Source organism: Diceros bicornis, chromosome 5 (assembly GCF_020826845.1).
Source record: "Diceros bicornis minor isolate mBicDic1 chromosome 5, mDicBic1.mat.cur, whole genome shotgun sequence".
Taxonomy (NCBI): Eukaryota; Metazoa; Chordata; class Mammalia; order Perissodactyla; family Rhinocerotidae; genus Diceros; species Diceros bicornis.
Genome location: NC_080744.1, coordinates 50232728 through 50252477, shown reverse-complemented (window position 1 = coordinate 50252477; position 19750 = coordinate 50232728). Strand labels below are relative to the sequence as shown.

Below are 19750 nucleotides of genomic sequence, written 5' to 3'. Positions count from 1 at the left end.
AACTGAATGTAGAGTAAGATGGTGTTTTATTACTGCAGTACATTGCTAGAATAATAAACATGCTGCTCTTATACACTGAACTCTCAGTTTTACTTGAGGACTTAAGAATAATTCTATATCCATTTTGATTTGTTTATTTTTCAACGTTTGCGATAGATAGAGGAGACAAGACAGTGTTTTTCCAGATTGATAGATCTCATTTGAACTCTGTGGTTCATAAATTTCTAATGGGACTCAATCCCTTGTAGTTTTTCTTTTCTTTTTTTTTTTTTTAACTACTAGAGAAAGATGACATCTAAATCTATTCCAAAAAAAGAACAAAGAAGGAGGAAAGCAAGGTGAAAACAAGAAAGGAGCAAGAAAAAAAAAAAAGGAGAGGAGGAAAAGAGAGAATAAGTGAGCAAGATACAGCAGGTTTTCCTATACTTATAAACCCATTTATAAAAAAGCTGAATTAAAAGAAAAATATTTTAAAGGAAACTATATCTTTCAATTTGAAGATAGTAAAAAAATAATTCAAATAACTGTCATTTGTTTTTTCCCTTACATTTAATGTTACAGTTAATTTTCTAACACAGACAAGGGAAAAAACAGAAAAGAGAAAGAGATAAGAAAGAAAATTTTAACAAAAGACAGGGAAAGAAGAAAATGGAGTAAGGGAAGATTTTATGAGAGTAAAAGTAGAACATGAATGCTTTAAAAAGCACACAGATTCTAAAGGACCCTAAGTCCTTTCACACAACACATAGATGGATTAAACACTTGCATAACGATTTAATGTTGTTATAAACAATAATTTCCCTCTATTGTATGAATTAGAAATTAAGGAGACAAAAAAAATCACTTTGTGTTTTATTGATCATAAGGTAAATGAAACATATAATTTTTTTTTCCAAATAATGTTTACTTATTTATAAGTTGAATTTCATTAATTAGTTCTGTAATAAGAAATCATGAGAGAAAAAGCTCAAGTGACGGGGAAATATTCATTCAGGGCATTTGGCCATTATACTTACCGTCAAGAAGATGTACACACAATGGTTAAAAGCAGAGAATCGAGATCTAGACTAGGTGAATTAGAACCTGGCTCCCCACTTTGTAGCAGTGTGACCCTGAGTTTGGGTTCCCCCAGATGCAGAACCTGAGCCAAGCACCAAGGGTAATGGTCTACCTGGCAAAGAATCCCTCTGAGCACAACAGGAGCTCCATCTCACAGGGGAACTCTGGAGTTCATATAGAACACACATCAGAGCTGTCCTGACTGAGGAAGCTGAAGTCTGTTTTTTTTAATTTGCTAACTTCCTGTCTTTACTGGTTGAGGGCTGCTTCCTGGGGCATTAACTCTCTGACAGGCTGGCTTACCCGGAATGGGGCTAAGCTTGCTTCTGTGGCTCCTTAGGCAGAAACTGGCAGAGATTTGCAGTATGCGGTACTAGCTTATATTTCAAATTTTATATTTAAATATAAACACTAGTTTGGTCTTTTAACACCAATATAATCTTTTAAAATTGTATTAACAAAATATAAGTTAGATAAACAAAAATTAAATACAATAAATATTCACAGGTATTTGGTGTTAAGTCCTAAAAATTGAATAATTGCAACAATATTTACACTGGAAACTGAGACTTCATTTGGTCATTTTGGACTCTTCATGCTCCCAGGATAAAAGGTACAAAAAGGGCATAGTTGATCCTACTATTAACTGTAAACGCTCATCTGCAAGGAAGAGTACCAAAGGACTCCAAGCGTGGAACCCAAGTTCTTCTCTTTCAAGGCATCCAGTGTCAAATGTTAGTAGGAGAGTATAGCACCCCATATAAGTCAGACCCTCAAGAATTCAACTTTTCCATGTTTCTCTGTCAGTTAAAGAACCTTGGAAGCTGAGGCTGCTTTGAAGCCAGAGGGAACATGGACTGGACGGGGGCATCTGGAAGTCATAGACAAACCATGACTTTAGAGTCTGTAAGAGAAATGAAGATGTGTCCTCTACTATATTTTCTTTTGGGTCATGTCATAAATAATTCTATTATTCAGCTAATTTTCATCTTATCATCTCTCCTTTCCCTCGGTATTTTATAAAGGATATAGTGTTACTGCCTAACATTTTTATTCAGTCTTTGGTAATGAATATTGCAATGGGATTGTGATAGAATTAGAAGAAGAGAGGGAGTGAATATAAACTCAGAAATCCTGCATCCATTAACTGATGAGAATTTGGCTTGCCTCCACTTTTGATTGAACAATGGTTATATTATATTAGGCACTGGTATTCCTCCCTTCCCCCCTCCTTCAATTTGGAGGTATAAAAACACCTATTAGAGTAGGTGGAGAGGAGAATTGTAGAGAGACGGCAGGTGACAGTGAAGCCCCCATCATCACCCCATGGAAAGAATATATGAGCTCAAGTGGCCCCACAAGAGGAAGCTGGGCTTCAGCCTTCTTGCTGGGACATCATTCCACAGGGCTGGCCTCTAGGAGCAGATATTCAAGGAGCAAGAATCTATGGTATGCTCTGCGGGAGGCAGTCTCTGAGGGGTCCCTGAAGGGACCTGGACCAGATTCCACTCACCAGGGAGCCGAACAGATAGGAGGGCTTCTCAGAAAAGCCAGAATTTTGATACAAGGGACATTGAAGATATCTTCCTCCTCCCCTTCAGTTTCTGCACCAAAACTCTGAAGCAGAGAGGGATCTAGAAGAGGGCAGGGAGGGGGAGAAAAGGGCCCATCAAGCTCCCCTCACACCTCAGGTCTTTTGGGCCCAATCATGCCTGGCTTGGGGCATTTGGGGGGGATGATGAAGTAGGTAAGAAGGAGATGGAAATAGTTTCCACAGAGTTTGGTTGAAAATGCAAAGCCGTTTCAGATCGATATTCTGCCAATTTCAGTTACGCAAAAATTTAAAAAATTGCTTACTCAGAAAGAGCCACAAAAGGGGAGCAAAAAAGAAAAAGAGAGACCAAGACTAAAATAAGTCATGTTAAGTCAGGGGGTTATTGGGATTATGGATCCTCTTATTTTCCCCCCATATGTTTTTAATGTTGCTGTACAACACATACAATAAAAAATAAATACATGTGCCAAATTCCATATACCAAAATTGACGTACCTATGTAGTCTTTTGGTGTGACATCTATGCTAAAACATGGGCTGCATGTGTGTGTGCATACACACATAAATGTATAACCCATAAAAGCAAAGCAAAGATTTTATACACTCACATTCTCTGGGAATAAAGCTACAACACTATATGATGTATTAGAATTGCATTCATATTTATAAAATTCAGAAAACCTTGAGGGATCATGAATTTTGAGAGTAATGTTTTGAATATTTCTGTATCTCTTGACAACCCCTTATGAGCTCAAATTTTTTCTCCTTCCTGGAACCATCCCAAGGTGTAATCTGGGTTTGCATATCACATTAAAAGGAGCATTTGTAGCATTTAATTGGACATTATCAGAAAGCACCAAGTGTTAAAGACAGGCCTAGCACCTACTGTGGAATTATCTTTGATATGGTTAGAAACATTAAAATATCCATGAAGAAACAAAGACTAGTCTGGAGTATTTTCATCACAGGAAAAAAAAAAAATCTGTATGCTTTCTTTTCTGAGCATCTCTCATGAATGAAGACAATGTCCTCCTATTTATTTTTATTATTTCTCTGGTGCAATTTGAGCCTGCATTTGGCTCTTTTGACTCATACCGACATTTTCAATAATTTCTCAGAAATGCCAGATATTAAATGCATGTAATTACCAAAATATAATAAATCAAAAAGCAACTTGAAAGAAAGGTGTCTTAACAGTAATATCCTAGAAGCTTATGAGGTGGGAACTTTGCCACATGAAATAGATCTGAGTTTCCAATAAAATACTTGCCTCTTGGCCTGTTTCAAAGTAAAAGTTAGAATTTTTCTCATAGAAAATTAGAATAAAATGAGATTTCCGGAAACACTAGAGCAGGACATTTTATATTTGAAGTCAGGATTTGGGAATTATTCTCACATTTCGGAAGTTGCCAAGACCAGCAAATACTGAATCTTTTGTACTGAATTGAAGATAATATCCCAGTGATGGATATTCAAAACTAGGTTTTACTAAAATTTCTGGAGTTAGAATCACCAACGAGTCAACCATTCCATACAGTTTTCGCATTAAGCATAACCCAGTGTTATTGAAATTATTTATAAAATCATAATTCACGAGTAGTGCTAAAAATATTTGGTAATTTTCTATTAACCATAATCCTCCATTCTTATTGATGCTTTAATTTATCATAGTGAAAATTATTACTATTTATAATAACTCTTAAGTTTAATTTCAGTTGTTTTCAGTTTACTTTATTTTCACATCCAATGTGTTACTTACTCTGTGAGGTTTGAGTGTCTATGAATTTCTTTATCAAGGCATCAGTAGTTTGGGTATAAAGACTGAGAGCATATCTCAGAGACTGAAGATCTGGGCTTTTCTCCAGGAAATTCTTCTTCAGGCCACTTCCTCCTGCATGAAAGTATTGCTAGAAAGAAAAAAATAGTAGTGTAAGCAGAGGCATTTAGAAAGAAGTATTGGAGGAGGGATTTTATTGCTGTAATAGTGAAGCTCAAATGGAATAATACAATATGATCGACACAAGGTAGATATAAAGAATAATGCTACCATGTGCCCATTGCTAAGTCATCATCATGTAATTCCGGTTCCCTCAATATCATTGAAATGATGCTCTATGTCACAGACCCCAGATCCTTGAAGCTTAAGACTTTTCTTCTCATTCCAGACTTTAGTTAAGCAAATGGGATCATGAAGAGGCAGTGGTCAGAATGCTTGTAAAATGACAGGTTTAGAGAATAATCATCAACTCAGTTATTGACTTCTGTTTCCAGAGCATGAGAAAAATATGCAGAGTTATCAAAATTTCACAAAGAAGATAGCTTCTGGTCACATATTTTCCAGATACTAGTTTGCGATTCTAGGCCATGTGCCCGCTGCTCTGTCTTCCCTATGCTCTAATCACACAAGATATAGACAGTCAGCCTGAAGATGCAGAGTTGTCCTTAACCCCTGAATCTTGTGTCTGATAAATGTAATAAAACGTAGAGCTTTTGTTTTGTTTTGATTTTTGCTATTGTCTTCCCACAAACTCAAAACATTACGATATTTATAGGTAAGGCAATACAGAAGATGCAGGCTCTTTGACAATAAATATTGTGATTGAGGGATGTTAGCATGTCTCCTGCTGCAAGTATTATGCACAGACACCATTTTGGAAGGCAGAATATCTACAGATATGTGATAAAACTAAGGATTTTTTTCCCCAACCAGTTGTAGATGATAACATATTTGCCATATTCTGTTAAGGTTAGATAAATGGTTCTCTCTCCCCCTGTGCCAACAGTGCTAAACTACACACTCTTTGCAACCTGGTTCACTGTGATCTATGACTCTCACAGAATGACATATTTTGAAAAAGCTCAACAAATGATTCTGATACACTCTTTTAAACGGATATGTGTCATCCCTCTATCCCACTCCTTAAAAATTTCTGAGGTAAAACAATTGAGTGAACTGAAAAATCTTAATTATCTTAATTTTCTCCCCTATGCAAGGGGAGATGCAGAGAAATATTCTGGGCATTTGTAGGCATCTGTTCACTTTCAAAGAGTGCAATGTAGAGAAGATTCAGGGCATATGCCAGAGAAAATAGGTGACGGGGATGTAGTGTGAAGAAAGACTGCTACAATTGTAGACACTCCAAGGAGAAAAACCTATGGCCACTTAAAATTCCATTGACTGATTCTAGCTGGGTGCAGTGCCAAACTTGTGCCAAAAGGTACCAATGGTTATGAAGAGGAGGCGTATAAGAATGGGAAAAGCTTTTTATTACTTTTTAAGAGATGGCAAAGATACAATATTTAAAATATTCTACACCTTGATCTTCTTTTATTTTACATATTTTGAATGTTTAAATATTTTAAAATGTTAAAATATTTTCATATGTAGAAAGTGTTTATTGACTACTACTAATCCAGAATTGTTTCAGGTGCCCTGGTGGGTGCAAAAACCTATAATAGTTCCTTTCTTCAAGAAACATGGTTTGATATGTAAGGTGGAAGATATTAAATGACTATACTGAGAGGGGCAGGTTTAGCCTGGACTAGACTGTTTCTCCTGGAGGAGCGGTTGGGTGCTCTCTGAAGGTCTGTTTACATAATGATCCAAGGAGCCATCAGATGAAATAACTCACCCTACTTCTAAAGAGCAGTGGGATAAACTGAATCAGGAACAGGCAGGGGCTCTGCAAGGGAACGCATTCTGCCTCTCAATGTTTCTCAGACAAGCCTCAGTCTTATCAAACCTGAGAATAAGTGCTAGGAGATTATAATAAAAAGAAGAACAAGAATCAGCAGCTAAAATGACGTTTTGCCATCTCTTGGGACTACTGAGAGTTGTCAGGAAAAATTGTGAAAGACTTTAAAATGGGCAAAAATGATTAGTGTGTGGTCTGTCTAGTGTACCCATCTGGGTTATCTTTGTTTTTCATTGTTTGAGCTATTTAAAACTCTGTAAATTGTAGAAAATGGATAATAATGTAAAAGACTCTTGTCCATAGAAATGCAAATTAATTATTTCTGGTGGGATGCAACTGATTATTGTTCTGTGGATCGGTCTGTTTTGCTTCTATTTGTAAATTTATTTCGGCTTTCCTTATTGCTTATCCTTACGTGTAGTTCTTGGAATTCTCCTTTGAGCCAGCTGTGAGAGCTTAGTGTTTCCCTCATTAACTGATGAGTTAAATAACATTTTTGACAAGTTTTTTAATCGCATGAATGTCACAATCATATTTTCTTTTAAAAACTGTTCTTGGGGCTGGCCAAGTGGTGTAGTGGTTAAGTTCGTGTGTTCTGCTTCGGTGGCCGAGGTTTGCTGGTTCGGATCCTGGGCGCGGACTTACTCACCACTCATCAAGCCATGCTGAGGTGGTGTCCCATATAGAAGAACTAGAAGGACCTACAACTAGGATATACAACTATGTACTGGGGCTTTGGGGAGAAAAAAGAAAAAAGGAAGAGGAATATTGGCAACAGATGTTAGCTCAAGGCCAATCTTCCTCAGAAAAAAGAAAAAAGAATGATCAGTTGCTTACTAAAGGCCAAGCACTTTGCATATTAAAAAAATGTTCTTTAACAGTGCATATAAAGCAGCACCGTGACAGCATTCATAAGAATGACTATAATTTTTACTGTCGAATTTGTGAGGACAGGACCATGGGCCTTTGGCTCACCCTGACAGCATCAGTGGTGGGGTCTGCCTTCCTGCCTGTTCTCTCTCCCTCTGTCCCTTAACAAATATTTATTAAACCTGTATCATGAGCCAGGCTTTGTGCTGGATGCCAAGGTTATCAAGCAAAAGAGGCCCAGAGATTATTCTTAAAGGGATTATAATCTAGCAGGAAATGTAACCAAAATATCAACAAATGACTCCAATAATATGCTGCAGGTATAAGGAAAATGATTTGAAAATACAGATAATGAGGGTGGCATACAATTCTATTGGGGGAAGGAGTCAGTAAAGGCTTCCAAAGAAGTGACATCTTTGGTGTTTAGCAGTTTATCAGCACTGCCATTTTTAACTTCAGCAGCCGGTAGATGATTCACTACAGTGGACCAGAGAAAGAGGACAATCCTACTAGGTAACCAAGAGAAACTCTGGGAATCCCAGCACTTAAGAATTGAGGTACTTGTAGTTCTCAGATTTCTTTGTTATAGTTTAAAATATATTGTTTTGCTGCTGTTACTCTATTCTTACCACTAAACCTGTGCTGCCCAGAAGCCACAAGTTGCCTCTAGGCAGTAAAGGGCCTAGAAAAGTTAAGAGATGACATTGTACACTTAAAGATTCACAATGTCATTAACATATTACAGGATCTGAGACCCACTGAGATAAAGAAATATGCCTAATCTTTCATTAACATATCTCTTCTTAAAATTCCTTGGCTATAGGATGCCTATCACATAGGACATCTATTAACATGTTTGGGGACACAAGTGTTCCATGGAATATGGTTTAGGAAACCCTAGGATAGAAGAATGGGACTGGACTTCGTATAACAGATATTTTTGAGCATCTGGAAGGCTTCATGGAAGAAGAGAACTAGAGTTAGACTATGAAGCATAAACTATGTATTTATTCTTGAACCCCTCTAATAATTTTATAGGAAGACATGTTTTTACCATGAAGGAATTATTTTGTAGGTCTCTGGGACATAAGGGACTAATCATGAAGTGAAAACAAATAAGATATGAGTTTGTTCCTCAGAAGAGCCTAAGGCTCTGCCTAGAGTTTTAGGTTATGATACTGAACTGACTTCCTCCTTTTTAGCCATGGGGTATAATGAATCATTCTACTAAAGTTTCTAGCAAGATAGTAAGTGAACAGTACAAGATCTGTAAGGGCAGAACTGATGCCTTTGTCTTTTGAGTGCATTGTATAATAGGAGAGGTTGCAAGACAAACCCAGGACAGAAGATGCAACGCAAGGAGAGAAAACAAGTTGCTAAGAATGAGAACGTCCGTTCAGTGAACACAGATAAATAACACATGCCCTCATGGGCTCCTCACTCAAAGAGTGAAGGAAATGATTTCTACAGTTATGCAAATACAAACTCAATGAAAATGCTACTTTACAGAAGCCTTTCACACAGTGTTCAGAACCTGGGACAGCTCCTAAGAGCATGGGTCTGTTTATCTCACTGGCATGGATAATCAGCAGACAGGAGGCTGCAGTTATCGCCTGCACCTTGGCATTCAGAGATTTCACATTCAGTTTTGTCTCTTTGCAAGAGCCCCTGAAGGAACAGGAGAGTAGAATTGTATTTTGCTGAGGCTTGGGTCTGAAGAATATAAATGTGGGGCTGATATGTGGGAGTGAATGCCTTAGCTATTAAACAAAACCCACTATCAACTGCTCAGTGCAGCCTAGTTGATCTTCATTCATTATAATAAGCATTTTGTAGGGGAATTATATAGTAGAGGGGAATTTGTGAGTTTGGGGTTTTAAAGACTTCTGGATGTTTCTCTTATGCATGAAAAAAAGTGGATTTTTCTCCCTTGGTTCTAAATTTAAAAACTGGGATTCAGCGTCTTATTGTTCTTCTGCAAACTGCAACATAATCCAAGAACCTCCAGTTTGACCTGTTCAGGTGTTTTACTTAGATTGGTGCAAATTAGAAGAAAATAATTGGCAAAAGAACAAGTTGGGACAGGTCATTTCCTCCTTATTCAAGAAAGGAATTTTCAATCAGTTAGAGAAGTGAGGAAAAGTTGGCTGTTTAGTGCTGTGAAGGATATGGATGTCAGCAGGGTGACATTCTTTCTACCCTTGGCCCTGTCCTGGCTGATATTTTCACCACGGGCTTGGACAGACAAAGGCAGAGAGCATGCTTTTCAAATGTGCAAAGCTTGAGCCAAAGCTTGATGTTATTTGATTGGATGACAGAATCTGGCTTCAGAAGGGTCTTGGCAGTTTGGATGGTGGGTCAACATTTACAGGATGAGTTGACAAAGAGAAAAGCAAAAGGCTTGTATTCACGAAAAAATGTTTACTGCAAAATACAGAATGGGGGTGACTTGGCTTAACATCAGTAAAATTTTAAAAGCCATAAAGCTTTATTTTCTCTCAAGTTAAACATGATTTAATAAGTGACAGGGCAGCCATCAAAGCTAATGAAATCTGGTCACGCATTAATATAGGTAGACAGGTCAAGACAAAGGGTATGACAGAGCAACAACATTCTCTCATGGTTAGAATGTATCTGAAATATTAGGGTCATTCTTAATTCATTTCTAGGCTTCATCCTTTATAAGAAATATGAAAAAGTGGATGGCATACAAAGGCAGACAACCAGAATTTCGTAAGGTCTAGAAGACGTTATTCAATAAATGACAGCAGACAACTTGGGGCAGCATGATAGTTTTCCTCAATGTCTGAACAGTTATCATATAGAAAAGGAAATAGAATTATTTTAAAGTAATTTCAAAGGACAGAAGGAAAAGCAATGTAGATAGAAATACCAGGGAAGCAGATTTTAGTTCACTATAAAGACAACATTTCTAATAATAAGTGCATCTTAAAAATTGAAGGTGCTACTTGTGAGTTAGTGAGGTTCCATTACTAGTCATTATTAAGTGGTGGCCAGTTGACCATGGGCCAAGAACACTGCAGATGGAATCTCTCTACATGAGCAGGAGAGAGGAGATGTTAAGTTTCCAATGCTGAGATTTTAGAATCCTCTTCATCTCTTTGCCCTCTGCTGTCTACTTTAAAATGTGCTAGAAAGTGTAATTCTTCATCTTTCTTTCCTCTATGCAATGTGATTTTTGCATAGATTATTTAACATCATAAATTATCAGTTCATTCATTTGTAGAATGGGAGCAGAAATACCCACCTGGCCTGACTGTCGTGTTGTAAAATGAAATTAATTACTCTATCTGGAATAGATTTGTGAACTGTAGAGTTCTCTCTTCTTGTAAGAAGACATACTTAATTGGTAGAATAGCTCCCCAAACTCTAGCCCTTCTTTGTTTTCTACGCACCAGCCCGTTTCTAGCAGTTTACTAGATATTTATTTCCAAGTTCCTGCCACCATATTTAACTCCAACATGGCAATAGGAAAACAGCCCTCCTGCCAGATTTCCATTTTTCTCAGTGGGATCATGCTTTCCCAGCCACTTGGGTGAAACCTCTGAGTCACCCTGGGCTCCTCCCTCACTCTTGCCCTGATTTCAGTTGCTAAGTTCCAGTGACTCTCCCTTTCTTGTGTCACTCATATCCATCTTTCACTTTCTACTCCTAAGGCCATCACCCTGGTGACAGCCCTCATCATCTCATGCATTAAATAGCTGTAACTGATCTCTGTGACTACAATCTGGAACTATTCGATCTATTTTGCACATTCCTGTAAGATTTCCATCTCTAAAATGGCACTTTTGGCATGCCATATATTTTCAAAATCATCAACAGCTCCTCTTTTATAGAATACACTGAGGGTGCAAAAGGACCTCTGTACTTTCAACCCAAACATTTCCTGTAACCTCATTTTACACTGCTTCACCCTGCAAACCTCGAGTTAAATCCAGTCCAGTCCATAGAGTGATCTAGTCACTGATTCCCAGCCCTCTGGTCTTGTGCCTTTCCATGGTGAAATCCTTTCTCCCTGATTACATTCAAGACACAAATCTTCCTCCAAGGAAAACTGTTGTCTTTCCTATCCAGCCTGTGAACTCCCATCTGTCCTTCAAGACCACTCCTTCAGCTTTTCCTGATCTCTTAAGTTCATAGTGGTTGCTCACCCCTCTGAGTCCTTACCACTTTTTATCTGTGATCCTGAATTAGCATCTGTATTACCCTGTTCCATCTCTTACACTGTTGTCTTTTGAGTGTACATGTATCAGTATTTAATTTTTAACTTGTCTGTTCCATCTTTTAATCTGGACTAGAATGAGAGCAGGAACAGCATTGCTTTCCAGAGGGGAGTCTCAGGGAACACTGAAGATCTTAGGGAGTTTGTGCCCTTATAGTGAGAAGATGCTGCGCCCAGGAAACCAAAAGCCCTGAGGGTAAAGCCTTAAGGATATGGACTACTGCTTGGGGCAAAGCTAGATTTAATAGGTGTCTTCACTGAGAGAGAATGAAAGGCTTATCAGGAAAGGAGGAAAAAACAAACTGGTTCCAGTAGAGTATGTAGGATCCTGGGTTTAACAGTAGAAAGAGGCTCCTCCAAAATAAACCAATCCTCAGGTGATATGATAATTACATTTATGAAGAGCTTCCTATATGACAGGAACTATTTTAATTGTTTTATGTGTCATAACTCATTTAATTTTCTGGCAATAATCCCTTAAATCCTATTATAATTCCCATAGGAGAGGAGACTAACTCGCATACTCTGGTTTCTCTCTCTCTCTTAATCATCCACTCGCCTGATACTCTAATTGCCAGTGGTATAATTCCCCATGTAGTTTTAAATATTTTATTTATATTTGTATTCATATCCATATTCTGATATTTGTAAAGGCTTCAACCTAATATAGTAATACATTGGCTTCACTAATATAAGGGTGGGTGGTGAGAAGCACTATTATTACAACTGAATGGGGGTTGGAAAGAGTATGTATGAAGTATCATTATCTTGAAAAATAACCAGAGAGATTTTTTTCTGTCTCTTGTATTCTTCATGAAACTGCAAAAAATAAAGCACTTCAGACCTGGTTGTGATGATGAGAAAAAAACAGTACTGCTAAATAAAAAATCAGGATAAATGTTGTCTGCATGCTTGGCAAGCCATTCCTTTTTATAATCCCAATAAATACTCCCTAAAATTCTTCTAATTCTTCATATTTGACATATATTTGAAGATCTTTCACAATCTATTTTTACTGACTGGTGGGAACATGTCGTGTTTCTTTACAAGTTAGCAGGAAGAATTTACTTTTTGGTTACATATACTATTTTGGTAGCAGTTTTGAATCATCACTTTTTTTTCCTTCCAATACCTATATCATACTTTCGGAAAATCCATGCAGACGATTCATTTTGCAAACTTAGATACAATCATAACCTGCCTTTAACAATTGAAGTTAACTTTTTCTAAAAGAAGTTATTTGATAGATATTTTAGAAATTATTTTCTACCCAAACTGGAGACCTCTTTTACACATTGGATCAGAATATGCTACTCCCTCCCTTTTGCCAACAAACTGAAGTTCCGCTTCTTTACTTTGGTGTTTAAGCCTCAGCATTTTGGCTCCAATCTAATGTTCCTCTTTTAGTCCCTATAATACTTAACCAGTAATGATCTGTTCCTCTACACCAGACTATTGGAAATTTGCAGGCTGACCCATACCTTCTTCCATTTCACCATGCTTTTCTCTAAGCCTGCAAAGACTTTCCCCTTTCTTTTGCCCAATCTATCCTCCAAACCCCAAAACTTCCCTCTCCAGGAAGCTTTCTCCTCGACACCTACAGAGAACTTATCACCCTCTCTGCACTCTCCAGCACTTTGTCCACGACTCTTTTATCAATTGTAGATGTTTTTACTCATAAGTCAAGAACAAGATCTCTCTTATCTCCAGCCACCTCTTCATTGCTCACCATATTTTCTACATACAGTAAGCTCTCAAATAATGATTTTTGAATTGCAGTATTCCAAACTAGGTATGTCATTTTGTTCTTTCCATGAGCAGCTGAATTTTAAATAATGCAAAACTATATTTATCATGATAAAAAAGAAGATGCTGAGAAGCAGCCACCCAAATTGCCTCGTGAATAATGGATAGAGGATGGGGTAGGAGCTCAGCCAGGGTAAGAGCCTCAGGGGCATACATCCTCACATATCCTGTTATTTGGCTGGAATCCTGTTATTTGCCTGGAATCCTGAGCACCAGAAATGGTGTCATCTAGGATTAAATAACAAAGTAATAAGTAAATTCCAAAGCTATATTTGAATAGATATTCATATTTAATTCAAATTCTCTCCTTTATACTAAGAAATACAGATTTCTAGAGCGCCCTGATCCACACGCTTATTATTTTTAGAGAAACCTCTGTATTGCCACAGCATGATGTCAAATACATCTGCAACATACATTGCTCAGTGTCATGTTCAGGTCCAAATAACAAGTGCTCCAGGGGAATTTGGAAGGGTAAAAAATAAAATCAGCCAGAATTTTTTCTGGGTATTTTAAACTTCATCAGAAAATAACTTGAGGATTGTGCAAGATTTAAGAATTTTCTTAAGTCTTGGGATTCATGCACAGGTCAAGAGTACCTTCTGTTGGAAAAAGGTCTCCTGTTTCTCTTTGAAAGAAACCTACATTTCAGAGGATCCCATAGCAGTCCCGAGTCTTCCTGAGATATAGGTCTTAGACTCAAAATCTCTACTAGGCCCCTTCAAACTAGGGTTACCTTATTGGCCTCTCCATTAGTTTGCACATACTAAGTTGTTGGCTCTCTGTCTCATAGCTGTCACCTTTCTACTTTTATTTTCAAATATTACTGATTTGGCTGCCTGATGGCAGGTGAATGGAATGTCTCAAAGCCCAACCAAGCTAGCTGCAGCAGATCATTATAATTTCTATTACTCGTGCCTTTTTCTACCCTTTTGACTTATAATTGAAACTACATGTGACTGGTATGACAAAATAGTCCAGTCCAATTAAAATTTAAGTATTTAAGAGAGTAAATATTTTTATCAACACTTGTGCAGCGGTTGAAGGATTTTAAATTATTTTTAAATAATTAGAAAATAATTTAAATAGGTGAAATATGGTATTTTAATTTAGAAAGAACTAATCTCTCAGCAGAAATATTATCCATTTTGGCCTGCTACATTTTACCTACACTTTGTTAACGTTTAGTGAAATAACGTGACGTGGAAGCAAGGACAAGGATTTTAGAGTTTGGAGTCCTTTCTCAGCTCTGCCAATTACTAGCAACTTCGTGGCCTGAGACAAACAACTTACACCTACTTAGCCTCTGCTTTTTCATCCATAAAATGTGACATACCTAACACCCAGGATGTTTATAAGGATCAGGCAAGATGATGTACATACACAAAAGATTTTTGTAAGAATGCAAAACACTATTTCAGTCTATAGTCTACAAACTCCATAGCATTCTCCTTCCTCATTTCTCACTTCCAGGTTATTTGCTTAAATTGAGCTGAAGAGGAATTAAGGATAGTCTCTTTGGCAGAGTTTGGAAGTTAGCTTGAACAGCATCTGCTGCTTTGGTCTAAGAACATCTTTCTCACGAGGTCTCTGCTGCCTTACAGGTGTTCCCTTTTCTGGGCTCCAGGCAGACATTGAATCGCTACCTCTTGGGGCTGCAATTCTTTTAAGTAGTATTTCTCTTTCTCCTGAATTCCTTTGTAGTCAACGTCAAAATTAGTGCTTGGTAGGACAGTCATTCAGGCAAATCTCAGATGCAGACAAGATAAAAGGGGCCCCAGCTTTGGCAAACTGATGACAGGGCCATTGAAAGCAGGCATGAGGTGAAGGCCTTGTCAGATGGGCAGACCACAGGGACAAGAGAATCTGATCAGGCACAGCAGGTGTAGCATGGAGACCCCAGAGAAAGAGTTGGCATCATAGACATTGGGGAATAGAGGGCCTATACCTGGTCGCAGGTTCTGAGGCTCAGGAGGACCAGGGTAGACTCTGGTACTGGAGGAATGAGAGAAGGACATGGACCCATTTACTGGATCTTGGACACCAGACAGTAGTTTTTTCCTAAAGAGCAAGGCAAGTGTCTGGTGGCTGAGGCTGAATTAAAAGATCATCACAAATGACCTGGACAGGAAAATGGGACAGCTCAACTATCACGATGTAGATAGGGGGATTTGCTGGGTGATCAGGATTGTCTGAGAGTTTGGGCAGAATTTGGCCTTCAGGTAGAGGTCAAGTGTCCTCACCAAGAGGAATTAGAGAAATTTTAGGGTTAAGGACAGAAGCTAGATCTGTTAACACATTGAATGCCGTTCCCTATTTTCATAGAACACATTTTCATTTTCTTAAAGTCATGCGTTGATCTAATAAAATTCATGAAGCGCTGAAGACAAATTCCAAAAATTTTACTTTTTTCCCCATCGTGGTGCACTCCAGAGTTATTATTGTTTGCTAGCATTTCCCTATATGTAGCCATTAGTGCTGCTGTAACTCCAAAGGTCAATCATTTCTCATTCATATTCTTGAAAATAATTTTTAAAAAGAACTGGCTTTGCCTTTTTTTCCTGTATTTCTTTTTCATGTTTTCCATTTTTTCCCTCAAAATTATTTTGGAAAATTTCCATACTTCCAGAAAAAACTCTTGCTGCATCTCTAAAAACTCCATTTCTGTAACCTCACTGCCCTAAGTTCACACACTCCAGTTTCCACCAGGTGTTACAAAATTCTCACCTCACAACTTTTGTTTTGCAATTTTTGACACTGAAGCAGCAAAAGATAGTCTCTTATTAAATGCTGAAACTGCAAAACAAAAGCCATGAGGTAATAATTTTGTGAAGGTGTCCAATTGTTATACAAGTAGAACTCCGTTTTAATGAATACCACTGTAATCTCTGTTTCTATCCAGGGAGACTATTCTGGGCTCTAAAAATGGCTCGTGGTAGCTAACTCTTTGCAAAACTGTTCACACATCTTGGATAACAGATGCTTCCCCCAGTGAAGAGTGGAGACATTGGACATGGTTTAAATTTAGGAGATAAATTAATTTTTCACTCTTTAATAAACTTTCACATAAAAATATAACATGTATGTATATAAATATATAAAGAGTTATACGAAAAGAGAGAACTTCTTTCTAAGTCACATTTTGAGACCTGCCCATATTTAGCCCACACTACAATAACCTTTGGTCAACCTTTGGCTATGAAAAATTGATGCACACAACTCAATGCCTTTGAGCTTTCAGCAGAAAATTAAATTACTGCACTTACTAAGAGAGAAGAGAAGATTGATCTTTGAAAAATCATTTCAACAAGCATAGAAAACATAAAAAGAAATTCTGTTAGCCCCAAGTCCCCTGAAGCATCTGCTTAACTGGGCCTTGGGTACATGTCTTTCTTTGAAAACACATATTACAACATAGGTTTCACACATATTTTCTAGAGACAGACAAAGAAAGCAAGTATAAGGGCAGAGTAATATGGATGTAATAAGGACACAGTATGGGCTAAGTCTGACACACCTCGGGAATGTATCTATACAAGTGTCTACTATATCTATGGATGCCACAGCTCTACAGATATGCATCTGGGGTACCTTTCTCTGAGGGTACACAGAGGACTCTGGATGCATATCCAGAGGCCACTATAACCTTACCTTGATGGTAGCCAGGACCACCTCCATTATAGCGCACTGTCTTGGTGTCAGACCCTTGGCATCTTCTCGAATCATGTGCTCCTGGAAAACAGGTTAACAATTGATCATACAGTAACCAATTCATTTATTTAACAACTATTTGCAAAGGAAATCTGTATAATCCCCATATGCAAACATTTCCCATTTAAAATATCTTCTTCATATGGACACATTTCAGATGATTATTTTGTCATATTTAATAAATATCTGTTTTGCCAAAAGAAGAAATGCTAAATGTTTTGTTAAAGAGCAGTACTCTGATTCATACATGGCTTTATTTTTCAGTTGCAAGTTAATGTTAGGAAAAAAAGAGAGAAATCTAGAAAATGTGTGTCAAAGCTTTTTCACTTTAATTCCTTGCTTTATGTTTTGTCACAATGAGGAAGGTCAATCATAAAAGGGATTTAAGAGGTGAATTCTAGCCTCTTTCAATTACTACTGATAAAGTCTACTATAAGTATAATGCCCCCAATTTATTCTCTTTCTTGGATCCCCATAATTCCTAATCATTACTAGGAAAAGCCCTGAAAAGTTAAGTGAATTTGGCTCTGGAGATTTTCAATATTTTAAAATAATTTTGCCATATTTTAGAACATATGTTAGAACTGATTTCCATATTTACCATGGATTTTCCTCATTGTTCACTGTGTACTGTCTCATCATTCAAAGCTTCTTTAGGGAAAGAATGGTAAAAAGTTGAAGAAAATAATAAAGGAAATAGAAATTTGTCTAAGAGAAAAATTTAAAAATTCCTGACCCCCCGAATTGATAAAATCTCCCCAGGGCTGCCACTATTCTAGTCAACAACATCAACAAACATTTATTGAGAGCTTATTATGTGTCAGTACTGTTCTAGGTGATTGAGATATATTGTTCAATAAAAGAAAGAATTTTGTCCTCCTGGAGCTTAAATTCTAACTTATATAGGCGTCTTTGTGTGAATTAGAGGAAAAGCCCATATAGGTGGACATAGCTCTGAGAATGCATGGCTTGAGTAATGGATAAGGGCCTTTGGTCAGTAATAAAGGTGCCTCTTTTTCCATGGAGCACAGCTCCACATCAGCACATATGGCTTGGCAAGTGGAGCATGGGCTATATTTCGGCCATCATTCATTCCCTTTGCTGGGCACTAATTTGTCCCTTTGATGCACAAATTATGCAATCACATCCAGTAGCTCATTCTTCTATTTTAGCCTTTTCTTTTTCTGATATTTAGTGGATGCCTTGACTTCCTAAAGATAATCTCTATCTATGTCCTACTGACTTCTGTAGTCTTTCAGTGCCTATCTTGGCAATTATCACCTGCTAGGGACTCAATATATTTTGGATAACTGAATTGTACTTCTTCCACATATCTTGTAGTGCTCAATGTGCTTGAATGAAATCATACTCCTTTGAATATTGTTGAAAACATAGTATAATGCTTCATGGATCCACGTTATACACTTCTGCATCTCGCTGCATCCTTCTCTGACACATCGATTTCAACTCAAACACAAGAGTCAATTTAATATTTTTACAATAGGAATATTAAATACTCATTGAGACTCAAAGAGTAATGGGAAAGGTTTGCCAGATTATAGGGGGAAATGCTTTAGGGCAAGTAAATACATACATTTTATATTAAATAAATCTCTCTGGCTTCATCATCTTGACTGATGTTACAATGTGGTCACATTATTTTTTAATAGATGGTAATAAATAATATATGTTGGTGCTATAGAAAAATATAATTCTTGCAAGAAATAATTTTCTGGGATTTAACAATATCTCATTCAAATGAGGGAGTCTCTGAAAGAGGCTAGCAATGAGTTATTGTCCAATAAGTTATTACTTCTTTGCAGTAAACTCATAGTCTCATATGTATTTTTATTAGTTGGTTTTGATATTGTATCACCTGTCCATGAAGATGTATTCATTTTTTAAAACTTTCATGCCAAATAAATCTGATCCCATTAAATAGTAATAAGTTGGAGATAAATAATATACATACATTTTGAAGTTCCAGAACATGAAGTAATATAGAATATGTCAAACTGCTGAATAAATAGTTGTTTAAGGAATTAATCGTAAATCATAGTCAAATGCAGAAAAACAATTAGTTCATCTCATTGTTCTATTTTCCTTGATCCTGTGTTCTTTTAAGTAAGGTGGTTATTTCTTAATATTTCCATATATGATTTCTGAATTTATCCATCAGTACAGTTATTTTCAAATAGCATTTTTCCAAGTGGATCATATTTGCTTTCAAACTAATACATGAAAAATGTAAAGACCCATGATTTAAAATGAAAACAACAACAACAACAACAACAAACAAACTATTGGAAGTAAATTCTAGTAAAGTAAGAGAAAACAGCTTTGTAAAATTTGAAGTTCTTTATTCTGGCTAGAGCTTTAATTTGTTTGCATAAGATTATAGAGGCCTTATTGCTCTGTAATTCAAATAATAAGCAAACGGACTAACAATTTAACAATTAAAAGATCAAAGGCCAATAATAGAAAAATATGATTCAGAACTAAGTTATTTGTCCATCATCTATAGATAACAAGATTCTATTTTTAGTCCTTCACATCATTTCAGTGTTCATGAAATAACCCTTTTAGGACATTTTATTCATAATTTGCTTTTAGTTTATTACAATAAAAAGAGAATTCACTGAATTATAGAAATTTTGGATCTGCAAAGGGACCTAAAGTGTTATGTTTTTTTGTGGACTCTGTTTTTTCCCACCTAGAATGCATACACCCTCTGGGGAGCCAGTCTCTATCCCACTCAGAGTTCATAAGATTTGGACAGGGCTGGCTGCACCCCCAGCTCATGGGTAGGTAT

At 37.0% G+C, this 19750-nt stretch overlaps 1 protein-coding gene across 2 annotated transcripts in view; it reads right to left on the bottom strand.

Moving 5' to 3' along the window:
* UNC13C (unc-13 homolog C) overlaps nt 1–19750 on the bottom strand; it is a 590924-nt gene that overhangs the window by 57047 nt on the left and 514127 nt on the right. For both annotated transcript variants that reach the window (XM_058541619.1, XM_058541618.1), the window contains 2 exons: nt 16879–16959; nt 4373–4520 (listed from right to left, as the gene is read on the bottom strand). In XM_058541619.1, coding sequence (XP_058397602.1) covers nt 4373–4520; nt 16879–16959 — 229 coding nt within the window. The remainder of the gene's footprint in view (nt 1–4372; nt 4521–16878; nt 16960–19750) is intronic.